Raw genomic sequence first — 25,358 nt, forward strand, 5'->3', positions numbered from 1 at the left:
AAAGCGGGTGACCCTTCCTCGTAGTAATGCTAACGATCTCTCTAGGCGATTTCTGTGAGCGTTTTAGCCGGCTCTGTGGACGTCACAAAGGTGTCCCTAGGTGCTCACCGCGTCAGCGACAAAGAACGTGTCTCTCGACTACCGCATTTCACTCTCTATAATGCCTCTTCGGCTTCTTTCTCGTGGTTGCTCACCCTCTTCTCATTCCCCCCCTTCCCTCAAGATGAAAACAGCACACATCTTTTTCATATTTCCTGCGCGAAAGTTGTTTCCCAGAACGTGTATATCGCGCCTTGATCTACACCTCTTGTTTGAAGTCGTTGTGCAGAGCTGTTGTATCGGGGAGGTTCACTTAGTGCTCCCGCCGTAGAAAGCGTAGTAGAGGCGATGTTGAAGGAGTGCGACGTTTTCTCAGACTCGTATGGCTGTATTGTCACCAAGTCTATCGGGTATCAGGCCCCGTTTCCACTCGTGCGGCTGAGCAATGGGCGGTTCACGAAGACCCATGACGGGGCGTGTGTGCAGGGATCATGCTTCGTCTCCTCTGTATGTGACAAAATGGTTTCACGGGGTCGTCTTCTCACCATGGATGTGTCGGCGCGTTCTTCAAGCGTTTCTTTTTTGCAGCTGCTCTCAAGCTCGTCTCCCCCGCTGGCTCTCGGGCCGGAGGTCAAGTACGTGTCGAAGATCGATAGCCTGGAATCAGCTTCCGCAGTGGTGACTCGCAGCGAAAGAGGCCGGTGGAGCACATCAGTGTATGTCCAAGGCGAAGGCTCGGAAGGCGCACCGTGCACTCGCCGCGCACACTTTCGCCACATCTCCGCGGCGTCTCTCCTTGGTTCCACATTGTGGCTAGCGGAGACGGCGAGCGGCCACCCTGGTGTCCGCGCGGTACACCACTATTTGCTCTCTACGGCTCTTGAAGGCGGGGTGTCTCAGGCAACTCTTGTGAGGGGCAACATAGGGCGACCGCTCGACGTCGTCGCCCTCGACGAGGACACCGCTCTTCTTCTAGGCACCAAAGGCGTTGCGATGATAGATCGACGACAGCGCCACACTGGCATCCTCCTCTTTTCTGCTTTACTAAATGGTGGGGCGACAGGTGACAGACAACTGCTTACCTTTGGTGAAGACCACACTTTGCGTGCCTACGACCTACGCCACATGTCAGCGCCTCTGTGCGAGGCGACTTCCGCTTCCTATCTGCGCATCAAGTCAGAGGCTGGCATGCGAACTTCGCTTTTGGTGGCGTCTGATATCACAGGCATTTTCGATGTGCTTCATGTGACCACCGTAGCATCTTTGCAACACTCCGGTGACACTGTGCTGGATGCGGCTATTCTTCCTAGCCGACAGGATGAAGTACGTGTGTGCACCAGCACCGGAAGTGGAATGGTCTACGACTGGACTGTGGCGTAATTCAGGCTTTTTCATCATGCGGCTTTTTTATTCTTTCCCTTGGTGGAGAAAAAGTGATGGGTTTCTACTTGAACCGTCTCCTGTGTGATATCGTCAGCAGCACACAGCAGCGACAGAGGCCAAGTTCAAGTCTATCTGCGTAACGTGCTCAGGTCTCCCTTCGCTGCTACTATTCCCTCCCCCCCTCCCCACACGCACACCACCATCACTGGCGGAGAGAACGGAAACGGTGAAGAAATTGTTTTGTTTGAATCGTAATCCCCTTCTTTTTTTTCGTTTATTTCTTTCTCCTGCTTCTCTTACTGGGGCTATCTAGTCTATATGTCCTCGTCTTCACACAACGCGCCCATGTTGTCTAGCGTTCCTCATCGTTGCCCCTCGCCAGAGCCAGGACCTTTGGTCCATTGACGCTTTCTTCCCACCTTCCCCTCTCCGCAGCACTGGTCTCTTCTCTAGGGGCACCTGTTTTGGTGTTTTGAGGTGAGCATGTCCTATCTTGTTTTCCCACACCTCGGTGTCTCACAGCGCACTCGTCGGCGATGCCCCAGCATAAATTGAAAAAAGAAAGAAGCAGGCGCCCAGCGAAGATATTCGTGTTTTTCTGCGCCTCGGCCAAGAGGATTCAGGCAGCGAGACCGCCAGATTTTTACAGGTATGAGAAGAATTTCTCGTGCTGCCAATTTCCTAATCGGATGGTGTTGTGCTGGTGCTTCTGCAGTTCCTGCTTTTTGTCGAAGCTGTTCGATTCTATCGTTGGGCAGGCACGCGCACTGGTGCTGCACTGCCCAATGGCATTCTTCCTGCACTGCTTCACGTCGATCTCCATGCGCGGCAAGCGGTCCACCAGCTGAGATGCGGGTTGTAACATGATGTGCGACTGCGTCCTAGTCAGCCGTTGTGGATGCCTTTGGGAACCCCTAGGAGGTCCACGAGATCTCCACGGGGAAGTGGAGGTTGCTGGAGCGATCGAAGGGGTGTGTGGTGTCGCCGTACCAGAAGTCATAGTGAGTATGGCAAGTCTTTGGTGGCTCCATTTGCACGACATGCGACGCATCCAATGCTGACGCACGTTCTCGGTTCGCCGTTTCCACGTACTTTTTGGGTCTCTGCTGCCTCTCCTTCCACACCCACCCACCCACTCACACTCACTCACCCACTTACGTCTTTCACATGCGCGCCCTAAAGATTAACGAAAACAAAGAACGGTACGTTGTAATCGTCGCAGCGGTGCCCCTCTCCCCCTTGCCGCTTCATTTCCCATGCCCCAATGCAGATGAGTCGCTGGTGCTGTGTCACCCCTCTTCCATCCTCATTTGATTGCCTGATTCCCTCTTCTCATCGTTGGGGTCGATTCTGCGCCGTATAGGGCAAGTCGACAGACATGGAGTCATTGAAAATAGAAAGCGCCTGCTGCGTGTATGTACTTCTCTGCGGTGGACTCCTCGAAGTATGCAACATCGGAGGTAATGGTGCCACATAGGGGGCGGGGGGGGGGGGGGGGGAGGGAGGTAGTCACGTGAGAAAAGACACGGAGCGAGAAGGGGGTTAAACACAAATGAAGGGGTGGGGAAATCAGCGTGTGTGTGTTGTGCGCCCTTTTTTATTTTCTTTGGCGTTCACTTCTGCTTTTTGGTATCTCTTTTTCCCCCCTTTACGACCACAGGTGCACAAGGCCGTGGGCCTGCACTATATATTTTTTCTTTTACATGGAACACACCACATTGGCACACCAACAGCCGTCTCCGCTCCACTGTCCGTGTTTTCTTTGTCCTCTTGGTGTGCTTCTGCCCCTCTCCCAGCTCATTGCGGTCATGCAGTTCCCACGCTGATTGCTTAACAAAATGTTCAAAAGGGCGCTCTTGAGATCATCTATACTGTCTTTCCCGCTGGGACAGACAGCTGTGATGCGCCACGAGCGCGAACGCTGTAGCAAGGATTTCATCTCTCGTCACATCATCCCTTCCGCGAGGCCATGCGCCGTAGTATGCAAGGAGGATGGCTCGAAGGTGTTGCTGAACGGTGGTGGGGAAAACTGGCTGCACCCCATCTCGCTGCACGAAACGGATTCGTTCTTGACAGTTCCCCTCACAGAGACAGTGTACGTTGGGGAGGACCTGTCAAATTCACGCAACGTGTTTGTGGTGGGTGAGGGTGAGGTGCACCGCGAGTATGCACAACACCGCGAGTGGGCGTCGCCGATGAATGTCTTCTCGTCGCTGGGATCGATGGAGCAGTCGCTGCTGGGCCTCGCTCTCTCGATGAAGCAGTGGGCCGCCGTGACGCCATTCTGTGCGCGATGTGGTGGCGTGATGCACTCAGCGGACTATGGCATGACGCGTGAGTGCACCTGCTGTAAGCAGTGCATATATCCAGCTGTGAATCCCGCGATTATTGTTGCTGTGCTCGACGGTAAGGGCAACGTCATCCTCTCGGAGCGCCGTAAGAATCGAGAAAAGCCGTCGACAGGATGCAATAGACCTCGCTTTTCGATCCTCGCGGGGTTTGTGGCGCAGGGGGAGTCTGCAGAGGCGACAGTAGTTCGTGAGGTGATGGAGGAGACGCGGGCAAGGGTGACAAGTCTGCGCTACGTCGGCTCCCAGCCCTGGCCCTTTCCCTTTCAGCTCATGATGTGTTACTACGCAGTCTCAGATGACAGTCCGAGCCTTGTCGCCGAGGATAGTGAGTTGGTTCAGGTGCGTTGGGTCTCAAAGGAGGACGTCCGCAAGGCACTGGCAGGGGACCACCCAGAGTTCATGACCTCTCCTCCGAATACTGCCACTCATCTTCTTCTGAAGGAATGGGTGAGCGGACGGGTCGATAACTGGGGCCGGCCCCAGGCATGCGTTTAGGGCGTTCGCGGAATGAACACAGTGCAGGTGGCGCAGGGGCAAAAAAAGAAAAGGGTGTTCAGGGGGGGGGGTGGAAAAGAAGTTTCCGGCATAGGGAATTGATGGACGCCCTTGTGTGTGGGTTGTTGTCTGCAGTACAGCTCTTCATGCTCCGTATCATCTTTGCTATGTAGTATTGCGCTGCGCGCTCGTATTTTATTTTCGGCTCTTCAACTGTTGCTCTGGGGGAGTGTATTTTGTTGCAGCTGAGGAGGAGGGGGGAGGGGTTAGGGGAGAGGAGAGAAAGGATTCGTCGGCGAATGTGCGGATTCACCGCGGAGATGGCAGTGTTGCCGCACTTTTTCGCTGTTCCGCTTTTGGCAGTCTTAATCAGCGTGCTTGTATGCACATAGGTGACGCCAGATCCAGCGATATGTTGTCACTTTTTGCATTTCCCGCCATAGACGTGGAGACTTTTGTCGGACTTGTGGCTGGGCTGCTGCTCAGCTCTCACCGTTGACATGGATGCTAGGCGAGCATAAGGGTAGCTTCCAGTCTTTCTCAGCGTCGACGTACTTGCCTTAGTGCCTCGATGCAAGGGGAGTGGGTGGGTGTCTGTCAACGCCGATGTCTATTATCTCGACCCCATGCAATATCGCATCAAACGACACGAAGTATGCTAGAAAATTTCTTTATTTTGCGTACGAGCGTTTTTTTCGTCCGGTGCACAATTCCATTCGCGAGAAGTGAACACGGTTACGACTGACGGTGATACCTAACGTTACTGTGGAGACGAAGTCGGTCACTCGTACAGGCACGCTAGAGCCGCAGCGCTGGCTCACTCAACTGCTTAAAAAAATATTCTCTTGCGCTTCTTCGAGTGCCGCTGTAGCTGGTGTTTGAGTCCTCGTCGTCCCATCGTCACTGAAGCCCATTTCGGTTGTCCCGTGTTTGCGAACTCACGTGGGATGGCCAGGTTGCCCCTCCGTTCGACCGGCAAGTCTTGCGGAGACTCCCAAGTGGGTTGTGCTCGAACGTTGTGTGGCATCCGTGGAGTGGTCATATTGCTGAAGGTCTCCCTTCGACCGGATCGCGCGCGAGACGCTGTGGTGCATGTTTGACACCCCCCCTCAGTTTGTCAGAGAAGGGATACAAGGAGCACTTTTGCTATATATTGGTGTCGGAGGTAAGGTAGGTTCATGCGAGCGCTTCTGCAGCTTGCTCATTTGGGAAACCTGCTTCGCTTTGCACTGTGCAGTGTACGGAAAGCGATTCATGATTTTGAAACCTTCCGCACCACGTCCAATGCGCTGGGACGGCACTGTCTACGATTCTGATCGTTGCGGTGCGCCACTGGGTGGCTTTTTGGCACAGCACCCGATGATGCCTCAAAGTGGCGTGCGACTCACTTCATGCGCTGCTGTATTTTTGTGTATGCTGGCTCAGAGCTCCCATTGAGCTGGAAATGCACTCAAGGTTTGCTGAGTGAGACAAAATATGATGGCCAGAGTGCCGCACCTGCTCCTCTCCTCTCCTCTCTCTGAGTCTGGCCATTTGTTCTTCGCATTCGCAGGAGCTTGATGGCTCACTGTGTGCTCCTTTTTTCTTCTTTTTGCTCCTCCTCTTTTACACTTGTCTAGACATCGAAATAGTGACTGACTGGCGCCACCGAGGCCGCCGTGGAACGCACTATTGTTGGCTTTCCGCGTTGAATTTTGTTACTTGTGTACCCTCTGTTCTCCCTCCTCCCCCCTCCCCCTCCCCCTCCCCCTGCGCCTCAGCCCTTTACTGTGAGATTACAGGTCTTGGCTGTTTTTTTTCCCACCCTGCAGATCAGTCATTTTCCCTGTGCACCGACTCCATTCTGCAAGTCCCTGCTGCTTATCGGCATCGCTTTGGTTGTTTCTCTTCCCTCAAAGCCTCGGAAAAAAAAGAATCTGACGGGGTTTCTCACGTCTGTTCATGATCGTGCGCTCAGGCTGATGTGCAGACACGCACTCCAATGACTAGCGGGGTCCACTCTCAACTACAGCAGTGTGCCGTAGGGACTCTCCTCCTTGCAGGTGGGGAGACACATTGTTGTTGTGTCATACGGACTTGGTTCTCGGTTCTCTCCCGCGACATTTTTTTTTCTTGGATGCATTCAATCTTTTTTTTTTGATACACACATAGGCATCTGCAGACTTCCTCTTCGATCTTCTCTCATTTTACGCCACTTCAAATTTGCGTCTTGCAGTTTCAAAAAAAAGAGAAAAGTGGTGGTGCTTGCAGGTCGTGTTGAGGTTTCAAAGTCCACTTTCACCACCTGCTATTATCTCGTGCGTGTCCAACTTCATCACGTCTCACAATACGTCGCACTTACCTTACAGTCTGCCGCCTTAGGGGGTATTGACAAACACAGAGAAGATGCTTCGCCTGGGCAGCTGCTACATACCATGGTCGGTGTTTACGGTGGCGGAGCTGCGCGCTAGCCTGTCTCAAATCGTGCTCCTCCTTACTGGGGGCGCCATAGTGGGTCCACTTCGCCGCTGTGGCGTTGCGGGCTATGTTATGTTGGCCGGTTTCGCTGTGGGTATGTTTATATTCCAACGGCGAATCGCCTCTGGGTTACCGGTGCGCTTCCACTCGCTGCGCGTGTGGCGCTCGTCGGCTGAAAACTTCCGGAGGACATCAGCATTCCTGAAGACGCTCAAGTCAAAGAAGTCACCTGCTCTCGATGTCTCAGCGGAGGGCTTCGGTGCGCACCCTGTTGCAGTGATTACTGGCGGAGAGCGTGGCATAGGCGAAGAGGTCGTAGGACAACTTGTGCGTGAGGGCGTCGATGTTATCCTGTGTTGCCCTTTCGAAGTGCAGGCGCGCCACACCATATCAAGGCTGGAGGCACGCATTCCGAGCTCCCGGGTGCACTTCATCAAACTGAACCTCAACGACGAGGAGAGTGTGCGACAATGTGCGGCAGAGGTGCTGCGTTTGACGCCGCGGATCGACATTCTCATCAACAACGCCGGATTATCGAACCCCTTCTCTTACCGCATGAACAAGCGTGGCTACGAGGTGGTACTTACCATCAACTTTCTCGGCCATGTTCTCTTCACGGAACTCCTGCTGGAGCGAGTGAAAGCAAGTGGGCCCTCCCGCATCGTCAACGTGGCGTCGCTGATGCACCTCTTTGCGCGTTTACCCGGTCCGTGCAAAACCCCGCTAGACGCCATGGTCGCCAATTGTGATCCTGCGTCACCCCATCACACGCACAACTACAGCCTCTCCAAGCTACTACTCGTGTGCTACACCCGTGATTTAGCGAGGCGCCTCCGCGGAACGGAAACCGTGGCGGTGGCATTACACCCGGGTGTAGTTTTCACGGATATTTACGCCTTCGGTGCTGTTTTCATGAGGATCTTCTTGCGGACTGTGTTCAAGTTCCCCGGGGAGGGCGCCGAGGTGGTCCTCTACTGCGCCTTGGCGGGAGGCATTCGAAGTGGCTCTTTCTACGCGGACACCGCAGAGAACGACAGACTCATCTCTCCGTTAGCCCTTGATGACATGCACAACGAGCGCCTCCGGCGCGTGTTGCTGCGTTATTTCGCACTGGACGGCTCCCAGCCGACAGGCAAGTTGCTAGCCGAGATTGCCAAGTCGATGCTGTGATTCTTTGGTGCGCGAGCTTCTTTGTTTGATAGACAGGGGGCGGCATTCACATTGAATTACTGTCGTCGCATTACTCCACGATTATCGGCCCCCCTCCCCCACCCCCTCCCCTTCAGTTTGGAATGACACACTGATAGAGGAGTAAGCACATGGAGGAGGGGCTCCTCATGACTTTTTTACCCAGCTGTGTCTTCAGTCGTCCAACGGCGTTAGTGGTTTGCAACAACGTGAATCGTCTTGTGGCTGTTGACTGCCTTTGCTTGATTCTTCCTTGCTTCAGCCCCTTGATGTCATTTTGCTGTCGCCCAGTAGATGTGCTTGTACACGCTCATTACCCCCCCCCCCCCTCTTCCTCCCATATTTTTGGCGATCTTCAGTCAGTGCCTCTCAGCGACACTGACATCTTTTCTCGCGCATATGATGTGTACATATGTGTTACTTCATTTGTTTTTCCCTGTTCCCATCATTACCATACCATACTCGGATAGGGTGGAGCGACTTATGCTACGTTGGCGGGTTCACGTCCCCGACATGCTGTTTTCCCTCCGTCTCCGGGCATGGATAGGGGTGAGGTGGTAGATCACTGCAGTCCGAGGCTGGAAGTGCTGTTTGTAGTCACACCGGTGCACTTTGTCTCTTATCCTACTTCTTTTTTTTTTTTTTCGCAGGTTCACTACACACACCAGTCGACACCGAACTTCCAAGAAGGGTCGGCGCTGTAAAACTGCATAACACGCACACACACAAAAAGGCAAACGTGTCTATATATGTATACATATGTCTATATATAAAATATATAAATATATATATATACATATATAAATATATATAAATATATGTGGGAAGGAAAGACTCCACTCCTGCAAAGGGTGATGGCTGTGTCCTTGGCATCCACTGTCACGTGTTCCTTAATGACGACAAGCGAACGGTAGCACATTTTCTTCGCTGCTAGCCTCTTTGGCCGTCACTGAGCTAATATGCTACGCTCTTCCCCCGTTTAGGGTGCCCGCCCATGCGAGACACCACGGGCGCGCGCCTTTGTCCACTCCACGGCTTCGGGGACACACTTACTTATCGTGTTTCTCTCTCCACTTCTATTCTTTTTTTCACTGCTGCTTCGCCCAATTTTGTTCTTTTTGGTTTGTCTGCTCTCTTTCACTGGGGTAAATCGACACGTCTTCGGGGTGCTGCGTAAACTGTTTTTCGTTTGCCCACACTGGATGCTGCGTAGGCACCGCGCATCCCCGAGCTCAAGTGCATCGACCGCTAACCTGCTCTTCCCGACACACAGACAAACAGCACATCAGTCCACGCACCCTTCCACCAATACCCTTTGTTTTCTCTTTTCCCGTAAGTAATGTCTCGCAATGTTGATTATCTTGTGATGGAGTACCTCGCCGAAGTGTATCCGAGTGTCGCGAAGGCGCTGCGGAGGGATGCACCATCAACGAGACAGCCATCCCACTCTCCCTTTGGCAAGAAAAGTCTGCAGGAGGTTGTGATGAAGTATCGTCTCCACAGGTCAACCTTTGATGCAGTGGACACCACCACCAGCTCTGACGACGATAATAAAGTGCAGCAACCACGGCTGGAGGCTGCGAAGGCGTCGTCAAGAAAACCGATTCCGAATCCAAGCGAAAAGAAGTCGCTGATTGCAGAGAGTGATAGTGATGGCGAGCCGGTGAGGAGGCCGGCGGTCAAGAAGGCGTCGCCCAAGGTCGCACCGGCGAGGGCTGTGGCGGACAGCGACAGCTCCGGCGATGATGAGCCGGTGAGGAGGCCGGCGGTCAAGAAGGCGTCGCCCAAGGTCGCACCGGCGAGGGCTGTGGCGGACAGCGACAGCTCCGGCGATGATGAGCCGGTGACATCGAAATTGGAGCCTAGAAAAGCGCCGGCGTCTCGTACAAATGAGGAGCCGGCCTGGAAAGCTGCAAGGATGGAGCCAGCGGGTGCAGGGAGACACACGCATCATCACGTCAACGAGGACGGCACCTTGCGGCGTTTTCAGCGCATTGACCCATCCAAGGTGACATTTTACTCCGATGCCCTGCGCGACAACCGCCCCGGCGAGGAGCACCTCGCGCTTCGTCAGAATCAAGAGATGATGCGCACCAAAGGTAAGGGTTTCAATAAGCTGAAGCAGAAGAACAAGGGCAAGTTCTACGGCGCTGGTGTCGACCTCAGCGTGCGCGCCTACCAGTTCCCCGACAGCGACGACGAGTAGGCGATTGTGCGCAACGAAGGCTCCGGCATGGGGGGGGGGTAGAGTAGAGAGAGGGGGAGGTGCGGAGTCTACGACAGTTTCTGTGGAGTTGCGTTGCTGCGCATCCAAAGCTGGGAGACCGAGAGGGCGAGCGCGCATGTGTGGATGCGTTGCTCTGACCTACTTGCACTCGATCGGGCTCGCCTGCGAAAGGGAGCCTCGCCTTTTTCTTTTTTTTTGCTCCCTATTGTTTCTGTGTCTTTCACTGCTGCCCCCCCAAGCTGCCCCCCCAAGCTGCCCCCCCAAGCTGCCCCCACTTTCAAGTGGGGCTCTGTAACTCCTCCTCCTCTCTCTCTTTTTGTCCCCGATTAACATCGCTCCCGATTTCCGTAAACATCCACATCTGAGAAGCAAGAAAAAAATAAAACATACAAACGCGACAAAGTGTTCTTTCGGCGTTGTCGCTAGTGGCACAGCTTTAAGGCAACGTGTGGGGTGGGGTGGGGTGGGGGCTCTGTGCGAGCACTCGTGTGCTTGTGGCTTCGCCTTTGAATCAACTAGTTCAGATGGGGTACATGTTCTCCAGTTACCGTTAGCGAAGAGCGGAAGCGGCAGGGTTTGTGAATGCCGGCTTTCCTGCCAGATGTGCTGCTGTCCTACTGACAGCTCGGCGATCAGGCAGGGGCCCCTGCCTCGTACGTATTTGCAGGCGTGCAGCTGTCTTGGTGAGGCGCTACGGGACCCCCCTTCCCAATTTTTATCCCATTCTCCCTTCCCCATTCTCCCTTTCCCATTCCCCATTCCCCATTCCCCATTCTCCATTCCCCTCCCCCGCCACGAGTTACGCCACGCCTTTGGCAAGGCACTGGTACTCTTGCAATCATCTTTGTTGTTCTTCCACACGCTTTCACTTATGCATTTTGAACTGACCCACTTCCGCTTTCCTTCTCTTTGCACCCATTATGTGGCGCCATTTGACTTTACATCCGTGTAAACACACACACACACACACACACAAGTGCCCGATTCCATTCCGCGTGCTTTAAACATCCACTTTAACCTCCGCCTAATCTCATCTCTGTACTCGAGTGACCGCGACAACCCAGCTGTTGCGCTTTTCACTGTCTCACCCTTCTCCTCCACACATACATATACACACACGTACAAAACTAGTATTCAATGATGGAGGGGACTGTGTCGAGTGACGGCATGCCACAAAAGACAGCTGCGCCTTTGCTGCTGCCCAGTAGTGCACCGCAAGGTGTGCAGGTGCGGAGGACTGCAACCCTCAAAGGTCACAAAGATCGTGTCTGGTGTGTTCGCTGGTGTCCCACTGCCCCTGTGCTCGCCTCGTGTTCTGGGGACACGACCGTTAAAATTTGGGGTCGCGGCCGGTCCGTAGAGAACAGTGGTGATGCATGGAAGTGCCTCTGTACGTTGGAGGGGGAACATGGCCGCACCATTCGTCACATCAGCTGGAGCCCGAGCGGTGAGTTTATTGCATGTGCTTCCTTCGATCACACGGCTACAGTGTGGCGAAGAAACGGTGAAGACGAAGAGTACGGCTTTGAGATAGAGGGCGTCCTGGACGGTCATGAGAGTGAAGTAAAGTGTATCGAGTGGGCGACCGACCGCATGCTAGTTACAAGTGCGCGCGATCATACCGCGTGGATTTGGGAACGTGTCGATGAGGGCGAATACGAATGCGGCGGTGTCTTGACAGGGCACGTGCAGGACGTAAAGCATTGCCAGTTTGTGCTGCCGCAAAACGATGGCGAAGTGCCGGTAGTCGTGACCTGTGGGTACGATAATACTATCAAGGTGTGGTCGGAGGGTCACCACCAGGATGACTGGCAATGTGTGCAGACAATAACGGCACATGAAGCCACGGTCTGGGCCACAGCTCTCCAGAAGGTCGAGGTGCCGATGGAGCTCGTCAGGGCATCGCACGCCGATCACGTGCCCCTACCTCAGCCATTGCTGTGCAGCTGCTCTGACGACTTGTCCGTCATCTTTTGGAAGCGTAACGCCGCGGGTAGGTTCGTTGAGGTCGCTCGCACCTCCGGCTTTGCTGAGCGCTCTTTATTTGATGTGGATTGGGCACCTCATAACGCCCCAGTTGTAGCGTGCGCCAGCGGCGATAACAGTTTTTCTCTGTTAGGTGTCTACGAGGATGCAAGTGGTGTGCACATCTGCACACTTGCGCACGTCGCGGATGCGCATTCAGCCGACGTTAATAGCGTCGGTTTTTGTTGTCAAGGGACCCTCGCTGCGTGCAATGCTGAGGGTGAGAAGGCCGGCACACTATTGGCAACGGCTGGCGATGACAGCGTGATTCACCTGTGGTCTGTATCTGTGGAGTGCGAGTGAGTATACTAAAGTCCTCCCTCCCAAATATATAAAAAAATGCAACAATCAAAGACATGCACGAATGGGTGCGGAGAGCCGTGAGGAAAAAGGACAAGTATGTCGTGGATTCGGGTCCGCATGTTTTGGTCCGCGCAGCAGCTTTTTTTTTTCGGTGTTTCCTGCACCGGTGGTTGTCGGAGCATCTCCTCTCTGTGGTCCAAGAGGAGAGGAGAGCTTCCCCCGTGCCGCCGTGGCGTGTACTTTGAAGCACTCATTTCCACTTCTCGCACCTCTCTCCTTACATTCCTCTCGCTCTCCCCACCCCCCTTTTCTGCTGTTTCGCCTCCCTCCCCCCCTCCCCCCTCTGTCGCACAATCGCGTATCGTCGTTGTCTCTGTGAAAGCTGCCGACTGCGATTTACTCATCTCCCCCATTTCATACACGACAAAAATACATTTCACCCACAAATTGAGTTCACGCCGTTTATGTGTGTATATAAATAAATAAATATATATATATATACATTTGTACATCCCCCTCTTTTTTTTCTTTCCGAGGCCTCGCTTAATTCTGTTTCTCAACCTCATGTTCATTTGAGTTTGCCGCCGTCTTGTGCCTCAAAAAATTTCTGTAGCCCCCCTTTTTTTCACTCATCTACAAACAAACGCCGCCCGGTCCCCCCCCCCCTCCCTCCTCCCTCCTCCCCCGCTATCTGTCCGCGCACTTACACAAACACACGTTAAACGAACCTGTCGCACAGCGACACGCTCCACGCAAATATTTCCTGCCTTTGTCACGTAGAAGGGAATATAGAAACTTAACACTGTAACACACACACAGACAGATATATACGCATATATATATATACATATACATACATATATATATATATATATATACCTGCACATACACACACGGAGGTACAACGAACCGACTTTTCAACTTGGCCATCACTACTGTGTACTTCACCATACATTATAGTTATTACCTCATCTTGTAAAAATATTTTTGTAAGTTTCATAGACACTGCTTTTTGTTCTTTTTTTTTGCTTCGTGCCGCTTTCTAGCCCCACCCCCCACTCCTCTACTCCTCTACTCTTTCTGCCTGCGTGTGCCTGCCATTCCGCGTGTTGTTTCATCTCTACAACACTACCACGTCTCTCCATCTCCCATCTCTGTGCTTCGGTATCATACACGTAGGCACACACACACACACACACGGTAGCACAGCTTCACTGTTCATCACGTGCAGAGAAAGAGAGAGCGCCCCTTTCGTCTATTGGGTCTGTTGCGTCTTTTTTTTCTTTTCCGAGAGGGAGTACACATTCGTGTGTACCGTGCCGCAATCCCGTACCCATCGCCCTTTTTTTTGTTTTTTTTACGCCTCGAAGGGAAAAATCCACGCCGAAGCGCGTTGATTTGTGAAAATGTTCCGCGCATCTCCTCTTTCGGACTGCACCCGTGCCAATATCCAAGCCATGAACCAAATGCACGATGGTTCGCACTGCGGTTCCTCGGTGAAGCTCTCCAAGACAAAGCGGCACAACCCCTACGCCAGCAAAGTGCTCGCCCCTGAGGATTCCGTAGAGTACAACAGCATGCTCAACTCCCCGATTTCAGTTCACCACTCTCCACTGAACTGGGAGGCCCGAGCCTTTGACCCGTCGTTCGTGTACAACAGTGTCAACACACCATACTTTGCGCAATCTTTCGCCAGCGTGTCCATGGAGACGCAGGTACGGCGGTCTCTGTTTGGCGACAGTACAGCTGTTCTCACGGGCACCTCTCCCTCAGACGCGTCCACGGAGCTTGGGACCAGCCCCGTACAAGTCCCAGTGGCGCCGGCGAAGCGATTCGTGGCGATGGCGACGCCGAAAAAGAAATCGGGGAGGATTTATGTTAATGGATGCCCCATTGCGGTGCCGCAGTATGATAACGAGGTGACGGTGCGACTGCGCCACAGCGAAGGCATCTTCGTCATTCCTGACATTTATAGTCTCATGGCATCGGAGGAGGAGACGCGGGATGTGGTAGGGCTTCCGGTTATCGTCGAGGGCGACCGCGGCGAGGACTTCGGCGTGATTACTGGCATGACGATCGCGGGGGCTGAGCTGACTACAACCGCACCACCGCCCCAGGCTGAGGAGGCGGGGGCGGCGGCGGCGAGGGTATCGCCAAAGAGCACCGCAAGTCCGCCCCTAAAGGTCCTGCGTGTGGCGTCCCCGCCTGATGTTCAAAATAGCGAGGCGCTAACGCAGCGTGAGGCCGAAGCGCTCGAGTACTGCCAGTCATGCTTGTGTGAGGTGGAGCTGTCGGTGCCCATCACCATCGAAGGAGTCGTCTTCCAATTCGATTGTAAGAAGCTCACCGTACGCTACACAAGCAATGCCTATGTGGACTTCAATGATTTGACGCGCATGTTGCACAAGAAGTACAACTGCCGCATCTGGATGGACCAGCTGAACCGTGACGCCGTCAACAACACCGAGAAACGCGTCCGACGGGCCGATCACGGCGGGAAGAAGAGCCACTCGCACCACAGGGGAGCGCCAAAACGGCGGGAGCAGGAAAGAGTCAAGTAGTATGGGTGATAAGCAGGGGAGGGGGGGGGGGAGAGTACGGGGGTGGGGTGGCGAAGCGGTGGCGCATGCGCATAACCGCGCAGTAGTCGTCCTCACACAGCGCAATGTTTGTCTTCCCCATCTCTGTGTGTTTCACGCACGGTGCCATGAAGGGTTGGGCTTTTTGTTGTTCCATGCATTCTCCTCCCGGCGTTCCCCCCCTTCTCTCGTCGTCAAACCGTCTTGGACTTGAGCGCGGCGCATATTCTGCTTTGTGTGTGACTGTTCGATCCTTCGAGTGTCAATCATCGTTGACCCACTACCTCACTCGACCCTCGCTGTTTTACTCGGCCTCCCCCCACGGGCCAACCGCACTGCAACTCCCCTGGCTTGCTCGATTGGTATCATCTGATGCCCCCCTCCTACCCCTCCCCCTCCCCCCATTTCATTCGCTTTTCTATACGTTCTACCTTTTTCCTCCCGCCGATGGCCTTTCTTCACCCCTTTGCCCCTCTTCACCTGTTCTTTTTCTACTAACGCCTTGTTTCCCACGCGAATCCTCCACTCGTGAGGAAGGACGTTGTGATCGTCAAATATTTTTTTCTCACCCTATTCAGAAGATCCATGTTATTGGCACCCTGCCGTTCTCCGTTTTTGTTATCTCCGCAATCATGACCGCTCCCTCTCCTCCCCTCTCCCCCCCCCTCCCCTATTGGCTTGCTCCGAAACGTCGGTTCTTCCGCGTACATATTTCCTTGGTTGCTCAATTGCATGCATATCTATTTTTCATTTTTGTTTATTGACGGGCGTTCTCTTTCCATTGCCAAGTATGCCTTTCTTTCCCACGACGCTGTGAGTGAATGATGGGAAAAAAGGGCAGATGGGGAAGGGAGGGCGACAAGGCGACAGCGCTATTGTGTCTTTATTTTGCTTTGTTTTTCTCCAAATGATCTTTTCGGTTCTCTCTTTTTTGTTGTTGTGCATGCCTGCATTTGCCTTTGTGTGTCTGTGTGCTACATGTTCCCCACCGTTCATTCTTCGTCTGTTGATTAAAAAAAATTTGGAACTAAGCTTTTGGAAATTACTATTGTGTCTCTTCCCCTCTCCAAAGTAGGGGTAAGTCAGATAAGTCCTGCAATCCAGTCACTAAGACTCGGTCTTTTTTTTCCCCCCCCTGCTGCCTAGTCTGTGCATACGCTTGGACGCCACACTAATCGCTTCCTCCTTCCCCTCACGAGCCGTCGAACACGATGGAACGCGTGAATGCAAGAAAAAACCACTTAGCGGGAGGCTGTATCACATTAGCGAGGAAGGGTGTAGAGCTGGCGCGAGTGGAGCGAGCTACCTTTGTCCAGTGCAGCATCTGCACCTGTCCGTACTTGAAATGCATGCAGCTGCACGTGACAGGCAGTGGTGGCGTGATGTTCAGTTGGTGTGTTACCCATTGCGCCAGGAACGTTTCGGCATCCCCTCGTCTTCTCGCCCGGAGCTGCGGTCCCCGCCTGTGTGAACGATAAGCGCAGCGAGCCCGGCGTTGTGCCCGACATGCTGCGTGAGCTTCTTAGATCTCTCGAGGCCCAAGGCCCCACCCCCGTTCAGCTGTACGATCGTACATGTAGTGCTGTGGTTGCGCACATTTCACACCCGCTGCATGGGTTAACCCCCCCCCTCCCCCTTCCCCCCTGTCCTCGGGTGCCTTTCGCTGCTCCCCCTTTCTCAGTGGCTCCCCCTCACGGCGACGAGCTGTCAGCTCTTGTTGCGCAGGTGCGTGTCTACGCATCAGGTCCCTTGTGCTTGACACACCCGCCCTCCTCAAAGACGCGCGGGTGCAGGAAAGGGTGACGTGACCCCTGCTGCGATGTGGTCATGGCAGGGTCCCGCCTGTCGCGGCACGTGCGGGCAGGCCATCCAGTTGCGCCTCCGTGGCAGGGACGGAAACGAAGAGTGGAGGCGGCGCTTTCTTGTCAAACCGCACCGCTGTCCTGCCAATTGGGGTACCACCCAGATGCGTAAGTGCGCACGCGCATTCAGGCGTGGCTGGCATGGTGCATGATATCTGAGCAAGGTATCCAGAAATGTGTGGCGCCAGAGTGACAGCTGTACAGAGAGTGAGGGGGGGGATGCGTGCTGATGATGTGCCCCGAAGTGCTCGTGTGTGTGTGACACATGCGAGGCCTTCGACAGCCGATCTGGTGGGCTGGTGCTGCGTAGATGCCGGGAGGACGACGAGAGCACCCCGAGTCACACCACCTGGCTGAATGCAGCAGTCTGAAGTGACTGGGCGGCGCGCGTGGTGGTGGTGGTGGTGGTGGTGGCGCTGACCCGAGGCTGACGCGCTCCCCTCTCGTGTTTACCCGCCATACACCCAGGCTCCCCCCCAGGCACACTCACACGACAAACACCAGGGCTTGTGGCACTGTGCAGGACGGTGAACGCGGTCTACCTGGATCAAGGCACGCACTGTGTCCAGGTCTGTCTGCTGTGGATCACACCGCGCGTATCTGAGGAAGGGACACGGTTGGGCATATGAGGGGCTCGTTAGCCGGATGGCATGATTAGACGGGAGGAGGAAGTCCGTCCCCGACCAATTCAGTATAGAGGGGAACGGTGCAGCAGCGTTAGGGGGTGCGCTGTGGTATGCGTGCATTACAAATGGTATTCACCTGCTCGTGGCAGAATGACGCGATGGTGGGAAAGGGGGGAGGGAGAGAACGTGCTGTAGGACTCGTGCTCTTGTAGAGTCCGTGCTGGTTAGTCTGGAGTCACGGACGGGGGAGGGCTCCTATACTCAAGTTTGGTTCGTTCACCCGGCGCTCTTCGGTTTGCAGACTCTACAAGGACTGCCACACGGATATTGAAACTTGTCTTCTTTCACCTGCTCTCTCCCCCTTTCATTCCGTTATAGCAAACAACGTGTCTTAATCTTCAAGTGATGCCGGCGCTGTTTTTTTATTGCCTTTTAGTTTTTTTTTGCTTTCGTCCATAGAAGTATGGGGTCTTGCTCTACCATCCCCCTACAACAAAGACATTGTCTCTTTTTTTTGTTCTTGGTACCTATATATTCTAGGGTGCTGTTGTCTCGCCCTCTTATTTGTCCTCCTCCTTTTTTCTCCTATCGTATGTACTCTCATGTAATTTTTTCTTCTCCGTTTCTTGCCTTTTTGTGCATGGTGGGAGGAAACGACATTGCCGAGATGCGTGTTTTTGAATGAAACTGTTTTTTTTCCTCCTCCTCCCCCCCCCTCACCACCACCATGCACTCCACGCATACACACAGTCGGTGTGCGGCGCACAGGATGCTCGTGGCCACCACATCAATGCTACTCTACGCACCGCTGTCTCAAAATATATTTCCGCGCTAGTACTCCCCGATGCACACACAAAGAAGGGATGGTCCTACTAGCGAATATTGCTTCCTTCGATTTCTGCTTCTGTGCCCCCGTTCTCACTCTCGCTCAGAAACACGTCATTCATAGAATAACACCTGATGCTTTTCGTGTACCACCTTTGGCTAGTTTTTTCTTTTTTTCTGGAAATCCCTCTGCGAGTTGATATTTTTTGAACACGATTTCGATTTTTTTTTTTGTGCTTGCGATTCTTCTTTCCTCGGCTTTTATTTTGTGTTTTCCCCCTCTTCCCTCTTAATGAAGGACTGACGCATCTTCTCGTCGTGCGTCTTTTTGGTCTTTTTCGTCTTTTTTGTTTCTCGTGTTTGTCTGCTCTCCTCTCTGATTTGTTTTTTATCCGTCAAGGCATTTTTCTCTCATCGTCCGTGTTGTGCTGCGATGTTCCGCGTCTCCTGCCGATTATGTCATGGCTGGTGGATGGGCGTGCGTGCGTGCGTTGTGGTCATCTTCTGCCTCCCACCTTTTCGCGCCTCTGTCTCTCTTCCAATGTCTCTCTACCTCGATTGATGTGTTTCTCGTACATTGGTCGCAGCGTAGCGCTGGCGCAGCTCATGTTCATGGCGAGATGCGCATGTGAAGCGGAACACACATGTCCACACTAATCCACTCGAGAGGGAAGGGGGAGAGAGGGGCCCCATCATCTCCCATCATCTCCCCCCCTCCTGTTCACTCATTTTTTTTTACATTTTCCCCATTGTTTTCATCTCTCTCGGCGTATCGAAGTGTGTCACGTTTCTATTAGATGTATAGGTGTATGACTTAGGTTACTGCTCACATATATATATATTTATATATATTTATATATATTTATATATATTTATATATATTTATATATATTTATATATATTTATATATATTTATAATATATTTATAATATATTTATATATATTTATATATATTTATATATATTTATATATATTTATATATATTTATATATATTTATAATATTCATGCGTATTTGTGTGTGTTTGCTCCCATCGCACACGCCAATGCAGGACACGGCGCTCATTCCATCAATCAGACACGTCTCATTCCTTCTTCTCGCTCTCTCTCACAGCATGCGCCGGGGCACGTTAAGTTCGACTTCCCTCCGGCACTGACACAGATCCCGGTGCGCAAAAACTTCTGCTTCATGTACACTATCTTTTTTTTTGGATTTTCGTTGCTCCCCCCCTTCTCTTTCCTTCTCCCAAACACTTTCTGAAGTCTCTTTTATTGGCGTTGTCATATACGCTGAATGAGTATGTGCTGCATGCTCAAAGAGGTGTGGCCTCTGCGTCGGGGCGCGCTCTCCTCACTTTTGTGGATACTACGTGTGGGTTCTCTTCTCCTTTTCCTCCGCTAGGCTGCAATGTACGTCTTCTGTCCCCGTAAACCTACTGCGTCTTCTCTTGTGCAGGTGCGGATATGTGTGTGTGTGTGTGTTTATTTAATCTGTTGTGCATCCGGCCTCCAAGTCCTTTTGGCCACCGCTGAGTAAAGGAGGGAGTGACTTGGGGAGGGAGGGAGGGAGGGCGCGGTGATGTCTGAAAACGTATTTTTCCAAAAATGTTGCAACGCCCTTCGCACAGCGGTGATTGCTTTCACACAAGACCCCATTGGACTCGCTTTCCCCTTCACCACCGCCACCACCCTCTTGAAGACAAGGCTCAACTGGGCAGGCACAGCCACGTTCAAGCAGGAGCACCAGAATAAAAAACAGTAGAAAGGCAGTGCAGCACACAGTAGACTCCCTCACCTCCCTCAAAGAAGTACAAAACATGATCATCTCAATCTTTTTCTTGCTTTGGTGCTGATGCTTTGTTCGTGTCGTTGTGCGGTAAAGAATATACACACTCCCGCGCAGGCATACTTTCCTTATTTACAGCGTATTCAACGCGTGTACGCCCCCGTAATAAGGCACTGTCATTGAGAGAGAGAAAGTCAGTGTGTGACAAAGGCAGCATATGGTTTCAGGCTTGCTTCACCCCCTCCCCTCCCCCCCTCCCCCCATTCGATGCGCTGTCCGTACCATTTCCTTCAGTTTTTCTACTTGTACTTGACGGGGATCGCTCTGGTCTCTGGGGAGGAGGGGGGAGGGCTTTCCTCCTACTCCTTCTTCTTCCTCAATATACACACTATCATGTTCGTGTTATCCCCCCTCTCTCTGTCACTTTTTCCGCTTTTTCCCCAAGTCTTCGCTGCGTTCAAGACGGATCCACTTTTCTCGTTTGTCCCCCCCCCCTTCTCCTCCCCCCTCAAGTGTTTCGCTTGTTTTCAGTTCTTTCGCTGGTGTTGAAGGGACGCTTGGGAGGGAGGGGTACGTGTGCGAGCCGACTATTTTTTTCTCCCCATTCTTTCGTTTTTTTTTTGTGTGTGTGTGTGGTCGTGGGGGTTTCTTTATCTCGCTCTGCGTATCTCTGCTTGCTCTGTTCTTCTATCTTGCTCGACTATGAGGCGCCCCAAGGGGTGACTCATCGTCTTCAAGAGCAGACTCGAGCAACCGTTAAACTAGCAGGCAACTGCAGTTGCTGGGACCCAATGCAGGCAAACATTCTTGTGACACGAAAGGCGGAGAGCAGCTCCTGAGCGTGCGGCCTTTCCCACTCTTTCTATGCGTTTGCGCTCGTCACGCACTTTTTTTTGCCTTTGTGACGACGTTTTTTATTCGCGCTACCGCTGTCTCCCTCGCAACCTTCAAGGTCCCCCCTCTCCCCTTCCCGGCGATTGTGTTCCCGATTAAAAAGGGCGCGGGGTCTTGAGGAGCGACACTCCAGTGTTACACGAATCAAAAAACAGCGTTCATACTAGCATGCATCGTCCTTTCCAACCAGGTGTCTCTCACTCGGAACGCCCTTCCCCTTCCACTAAGAGTCGGCTGGCTCATCTCTGTTTGCGTGTGCGCGACGACTCCTCCACTGCTCGTCGCTCAGAGTGTATCTCGCATTTTTCTCGTTTTGCAGACCTCATGTTCTGCTGGTATCCTTACCCGCTGGTTGTTGCACGCCTTTCTATCGGTGCTGTATGGCCGTTACCCTTCTCCCATATCCAGGTCTAGTGTTACAACCTCTCTCCGTTGTATTGGTGTGCGTGTGTTGGCTGGAAGATATCTTACCCCCCCCCCCCCCCACCACCACCACCACCACCGAGTTTTCCCCTTTCTTTCCCTCTTTGTTTTTTTGTTTTGTGCTGCCGTGTCGACTATTATTTTTTTTCCGTACACTTGTCGAGCTTCTTTTTTTTGGCTCACCCTCGTTTTTATTTTGCCTTCACCATCGCTTTAAAGGCGTGTCTGGCGGGAGCCCAGATCTATCAGCCAGTCAAGTGCACACACACACACACACACATGCACGCGTGCAGTCTTGCACAATGTGTGCGGCCGAATACTCCGTGTGTGTATCCGTGCATGCTTTAGCTGACTGCTAGTGCAGGTGAGCTAATGACCGATCAAAAAAAAATAAGACCAAAGAAGTACCGAATGTGTGCGGCATCTGCCGAGTTGGAGGCGTGCAGGCGTTACCTTCTGTGAAGAACGCACGCTTGCCGCACAAAGAGACTACACGACGTCTGCATGAGATCGATCGATTAGGCCACAAGTCTCCGGGAGAGGAGACAGCGCCCGAGGACGCCCTTTTTCTTCCCCCTCGCCTCCAGCCTCAAAATTGTCGTGTCTGCTTGTTGTTGTGGACTTGTGCAGCACACCGGCACGACGGAGGAGGGACTCCAGCATGCCGTCGACGTCTACTCAACTGCCGACGGGACGTCTTCAATCTTCTGGTGTCCGTGAAGCAAGGATGCACCAGCATGCGATGCTCTTCTTTCTGTGTCACCCTCGCTCCTTTATCGCTTTATATTTGTGTTGCTTTCGCACTCGTACATGCACTTACACGCATATACACACATACACGCACACACAATTTAGGGGTTACTGACTGCGCACAAATCTTCTTCAGCGCCTTTCTTTGTGGCCCTGTCCGCTCGACTCTCGGTATCTAACTCCACACTCCGCACTCCGCATTGCGTCCTCCCCCCCCAACCCCCATATCAATTGCACGTCTTCGTGTTTGTAAAGCAAACTCGGGCGAATACTTAGGTGTGTGCCTGTGTGTCTCACTGTCTGCCCGAGAGCGCAGCGTGTGTGTGTGTGTGTGCGTTCGTTATTTTAGTAGATGTTCCTTTTTGGTTTCTTCGGCCTCTGTCTGGAAGAAAACATTCAAATTTTCTTTACGCTTCATTTTTCTTGACGCCTCCTCCCCCTGATATACAGGTTACACACACACACACACAGTGCAGCAAACAGTCTAGCACACAAGCGCTTCCCCTCTCGGTAGGACGTCACAATGCCTCGTGAGACGCATGTGTTGCGCTTCAAGGTGATCTCAGTGGAGTGTTCATCCCTGCCAAATGGCCAACAGTACACCATTATGTACCACCGTGGCGACACCAATCGTTCTACCCCGTGCTACGCTGCTCAGGGAGGCGTGATCAACTTTGCTACAATGCCGGAGGGCGCGGCTGTGGTACACTTTAAGTCAGGTCGCGGGAATGGCCGCTTCGCTCCCAAGTACATCCGCTTTATGCTAGAGGAGTACACACGTGGCATGCCGCGCCGATTAGTGGGGGAGACGGAGGTGGACTGCACGCAGGTGCTGAAGGGGCTCAGCACATCAGGCTCAGGCCTACTCACTGTCGTCTTTCGTCTCTATGGCACCACGGCCAAGATGAAAACCGCCGTGCTCGTCTATCCAGAACATGCGGTTCCTCTTACCTTCGACGGGTTGATCGATCCCAGCGAGGTGGCTGCGACGCCGCCGCCGCAGACAGTGAAGGTGATGGGCCGCAGCGAGGCCATGATGGTACTCATGGGCCTTGAGACACTGCTTGAGCGGCGGCGCACAATGGAGGCGGAGGGGAAGACGGCTCCGAAGTCTCGCGAGGAGCAAAAGCTGGCGGAGCTGGAGGAGCGACGCAAGGCACTTGTGGGCTCGGAGGGGCTGGCGAAGGAGGTGATACAGGTCCGATGTGAGGAAATAGTGGCTGTGCAGTATATCGCGCTTGCCCGGAAGCACCGCAACAACTTTATTGGCCAGACCGCTGCCTACCTTCGCGAGATGGCTCTCAGCAGTGGAGAGGACTTCATGGACGACGACGTCAGCAGCAACAACAGCACCACGCTGGAGCAGCTGAACCGTGTGAACCGTGGCATTGAGGTTGTGCAAGAGCAGATGAAGAAGCTGAATGAACAGCAGGTCTCTCTCGGTCGCATACAAGAGAAGGTCGATGTGACAGCAGAGCTGTGCGCGAACCTCGAAAGGGTGGCCGCGCTCCAGCAAAAGATGCAGCTGCTGCAGCAGTCCCGCACAGCGCTGGTGGAGGCCGTGAAGAAGCTGTCCGCTAAGCGGGATACTCCACTCGCCCAAGAAGTTGCCGCCATCAACGCTCGCATTGCAGCTCTGAACGCGGAGCAGCAGCAGATGAAGCCGAGGATACAGCACATGTCGGCCGTGGCTGCCATCAACGTAGTCAAGTGGGCTCGCAGCAAAAACCCGCCGGTGCCGGATGTCACAAACATCCCAGATTCTCTCCGGGTGACCGATATAAATGGCCGGAACGCTGTTGATGACCTCTTTAGGGATACAGGCGACCCGAAGAGGTCCAACGAGACCACGCTAGATGATGTTCAGCGCAAGCAGGTAGTAGAGGCGCTCAAAGGACTCAAGGCCACCGCCCCACCATCGGCCACGGGTTCGCCGACCTCGATGTCCTCTAGCTCCGGCCACCGCACCCCGCGTGATCTCTTCGCTGATGCGGGTCTTCCCAGCGCGGGTGACTTTAGCATCAACAAGGCCAATGAAGATGGGGCGGCTGGAAACAAGGCTTCTGAGAAGTCGGCTCACAAGGATCCGCTTAAGCCCTCTGGTCTTGGCATAGACATGTTCTCTGCGCAGCCGGCGCCAGCTCCCACCGCCGCCGCCAAGGCAGGTCTGCCAGCGGTCAGTGATTTTACGCATTCTCCGTTGTCTTCCCGGGAGCGCGGGGCTGAGTCCATCTTCAACTTCGGCGCTATTCTACAGGCAAGCTCGGCCTCTCCGCAGATGGGCGGCGGCGGCTTTGTGCTGGAACTGCAGCAGCCCGACGCACCGACTGCGAGCCCTGCAGTCCCTGCGACTACGGGGGCCTACAACAAAAAGGACGATCCGTATTATGACGAGATGGACGACTTCACGGTGGCCCCAGACGCTGGCGAGAACAATACTTACGGCACTGTAGAGATTACAGGAGGGTTTCTTGGCTTTGGGGATGATATGAATGCGCAACAGCCCGCCGTAGCCGCCGCCAGTCCGTTGTCAGGGTACGTGGCGCCGCGGCCGACTTTCGACTTCGGCGCAGGGGCCGTAGACTCATCATCCACGAACACAGACCGCAATGGCTCGAACAACCCCTACAGCGGCATCAGCAATCTGCCAACCTATAATTTTGGCAACTGAGGTGGGAGTGCGTGGCGTGTTAACGCCACAAAGGTGTTTGTTGGCGAGGATAGTAGGGGAAAGGTCTCTGTGTCTCTGTGTGTATGTGTGTGTGTACATGTGTGTGTGTGTGTGTATGTGTGATCAATGTATCCATTCGTCTCTCTCTCCCTCATACACACACACACATGTACACACACAGAGACCTTCTTGCTGTCCATGGCGTTTGGCGTGATGTACACATTTGGGTGTGTTTTATTTGGTGCTCCCTCGACGAATCCAAGTGTCGCTTCACGGGGGGGGGGAGGGGGGGGGGTGCACCCCTGCATCTTTGCACTTTCTGCAGCTCTGGTGTCTCGACCTTCTTCTTTGTGCCACTGTGTCGAGTTGTGGTTTTCTTCGATTAGGCATCGCATATAGGCCGCCGCTACGAAGGCCACGTACGACCACCTGCGGCAGTACTAGTTCTTGGAATACAGGTCTTTGATTACATCAAG

At 53.4% G+C, this 25,358-nt stretch overlaps 7 protein-coding genes across 7 annotated transcripts; all 7 read left to right on the forward strand.

Annotated features, from left to right (window-relative positions):
* Positions 1 to 387: 387 nt before the first annotated feature.
* Positions 388 to 1,419, forward strand: JKF63_07941 (uncharacterized protein; the record flags this gene model as incomplete). The annotated part of the gene is made up of 1 exon (XM_067903869.1): positions 388 to 1,419. One exon carries the CDS (start codon positions 388 to 390, stop codon positions 1,417 to 1,419), a length of 1,032 nt encoding a protein of 343 aa, XP_067752169.1.
* A 1,841-nt stretch (positions 1,420 to 3,260) lies between these two features.
* JKF63_07942 (uncharacterized protein) lies at positions 3,261 to 4,268 on the forward strand (the record flags this gene model as incomplete). Its single annotated transcript, XM_067903870.1, has 1 exon — positions 3,261 to 4,268. One exon carries the CDS (start codon positions 3,261 to 3,263, stop codon positions 4,266 to 4,268), a length of 1,008 nt encoding a protein of 335 aa, XP_067752170.1.
* Positions 4,269 to 6,653: 2,385 nt separating this feature from the next.
* Positions 6,654 to 7,895, forward strand: JKF63_07943 (uncharacterized protein; the record flags this gene model as incomplete). Its single annotated transcript, XM_067903871.1, has 1 exon — positions 6,654 to 7,895. One exon carries the CDS (start codon positions 6,654 to 6,656, stop codon positions 7,893 to 7,895), a length of 1,242 nt encoding a protein of 413 aa, XP_067752171.1.
* A 1,357-nt stretch (positions 7,896 to 9,252) lies between these two features.
* Positions 9,253 to 10,119, forward strand: JKF63_07944 (uncharacterized protein; the record flags this gene model as incomplete). Its single annotated transcript, XM_067903872.1, has 1 exon — positions 9,253 to 10,119. The coding sequence occupies one exon, from the start codon at positions 9,253 to 9,255 to the stop codon at positions 10,117 to 10,119; it is 867 nt and encodes a 288-aa protein (XP_067752172.1).
* Positions 10,120 to 11,280: 1,161 nt separating this feature from the next.
* Positions 11,281 to 12,468, forward strand: JKF63_07945 (uncharacterized protein; the record flags this gene model as incomplete). The annotated part of the gene is made up of 1 exon (XM_067903873.1): positions 11,281 to 12,468. The coding sequence occupies one exon, from the start codon at positions 11,281 to 11,283 to the stop codon at positions 12,466 to 12,468; it is 1,188 nt and encodes a 395-aa protein (XP_067752173.1).
* Positions 12,469 to 13,874: 1,406 nt separating this feature from the next.
* Positions 13,875 to 15,029, forward strand: JKF63_07946 (uncharacterized protein; the record flags this gene model as incomplete). The annotated part of the gene is made up of 1 exon (XM_067903874.1): positions 13,875 to 15,029. One exon carries the CDS (start codon positions 13,875 to 13,877, stop codon positions 15,027 to 15,029), a length of 1,155 nt encoding a protein of 384 aa, XP_067752174.1.
* A 7,705-nt stretch (positions 15,030 to 22,734) lies between these two features.
* Positions 22,735 to 24,882, forward strand: JKF63_07947 (uncharacterized protein; the record flags this gene model as incomplete). Its single annotated transcript, XM_067903875.1, has 1 exon — positions 22,735 to 24,882. The coding sequence occupies one exon, from the start codon at positions 22,735 to 22,737 to the stop codon at positions 24,880 to 24,882; it is 2,148 nt and encodes a 715-aa protein (XP_067752175.1).
* Between the last annotated feature and the right edge of the window lie 476 nt (positions 24,883 to 25,358).

This window comes from Porcisia hertigi, assembly GCF_017918235.1.
Source record: "Porcisia hertigi strain C119 chromosome Unknown contig_6, whole genome shotgun sequence".
In the NCBI taxonomy this organism is placed as follows: domain Eukaryota; phylum Euglenozoa; class Kinetoplastea; order Trypanosomatida; family Trypanosomatidae; genus Porcisia; species Porcisia hertigi.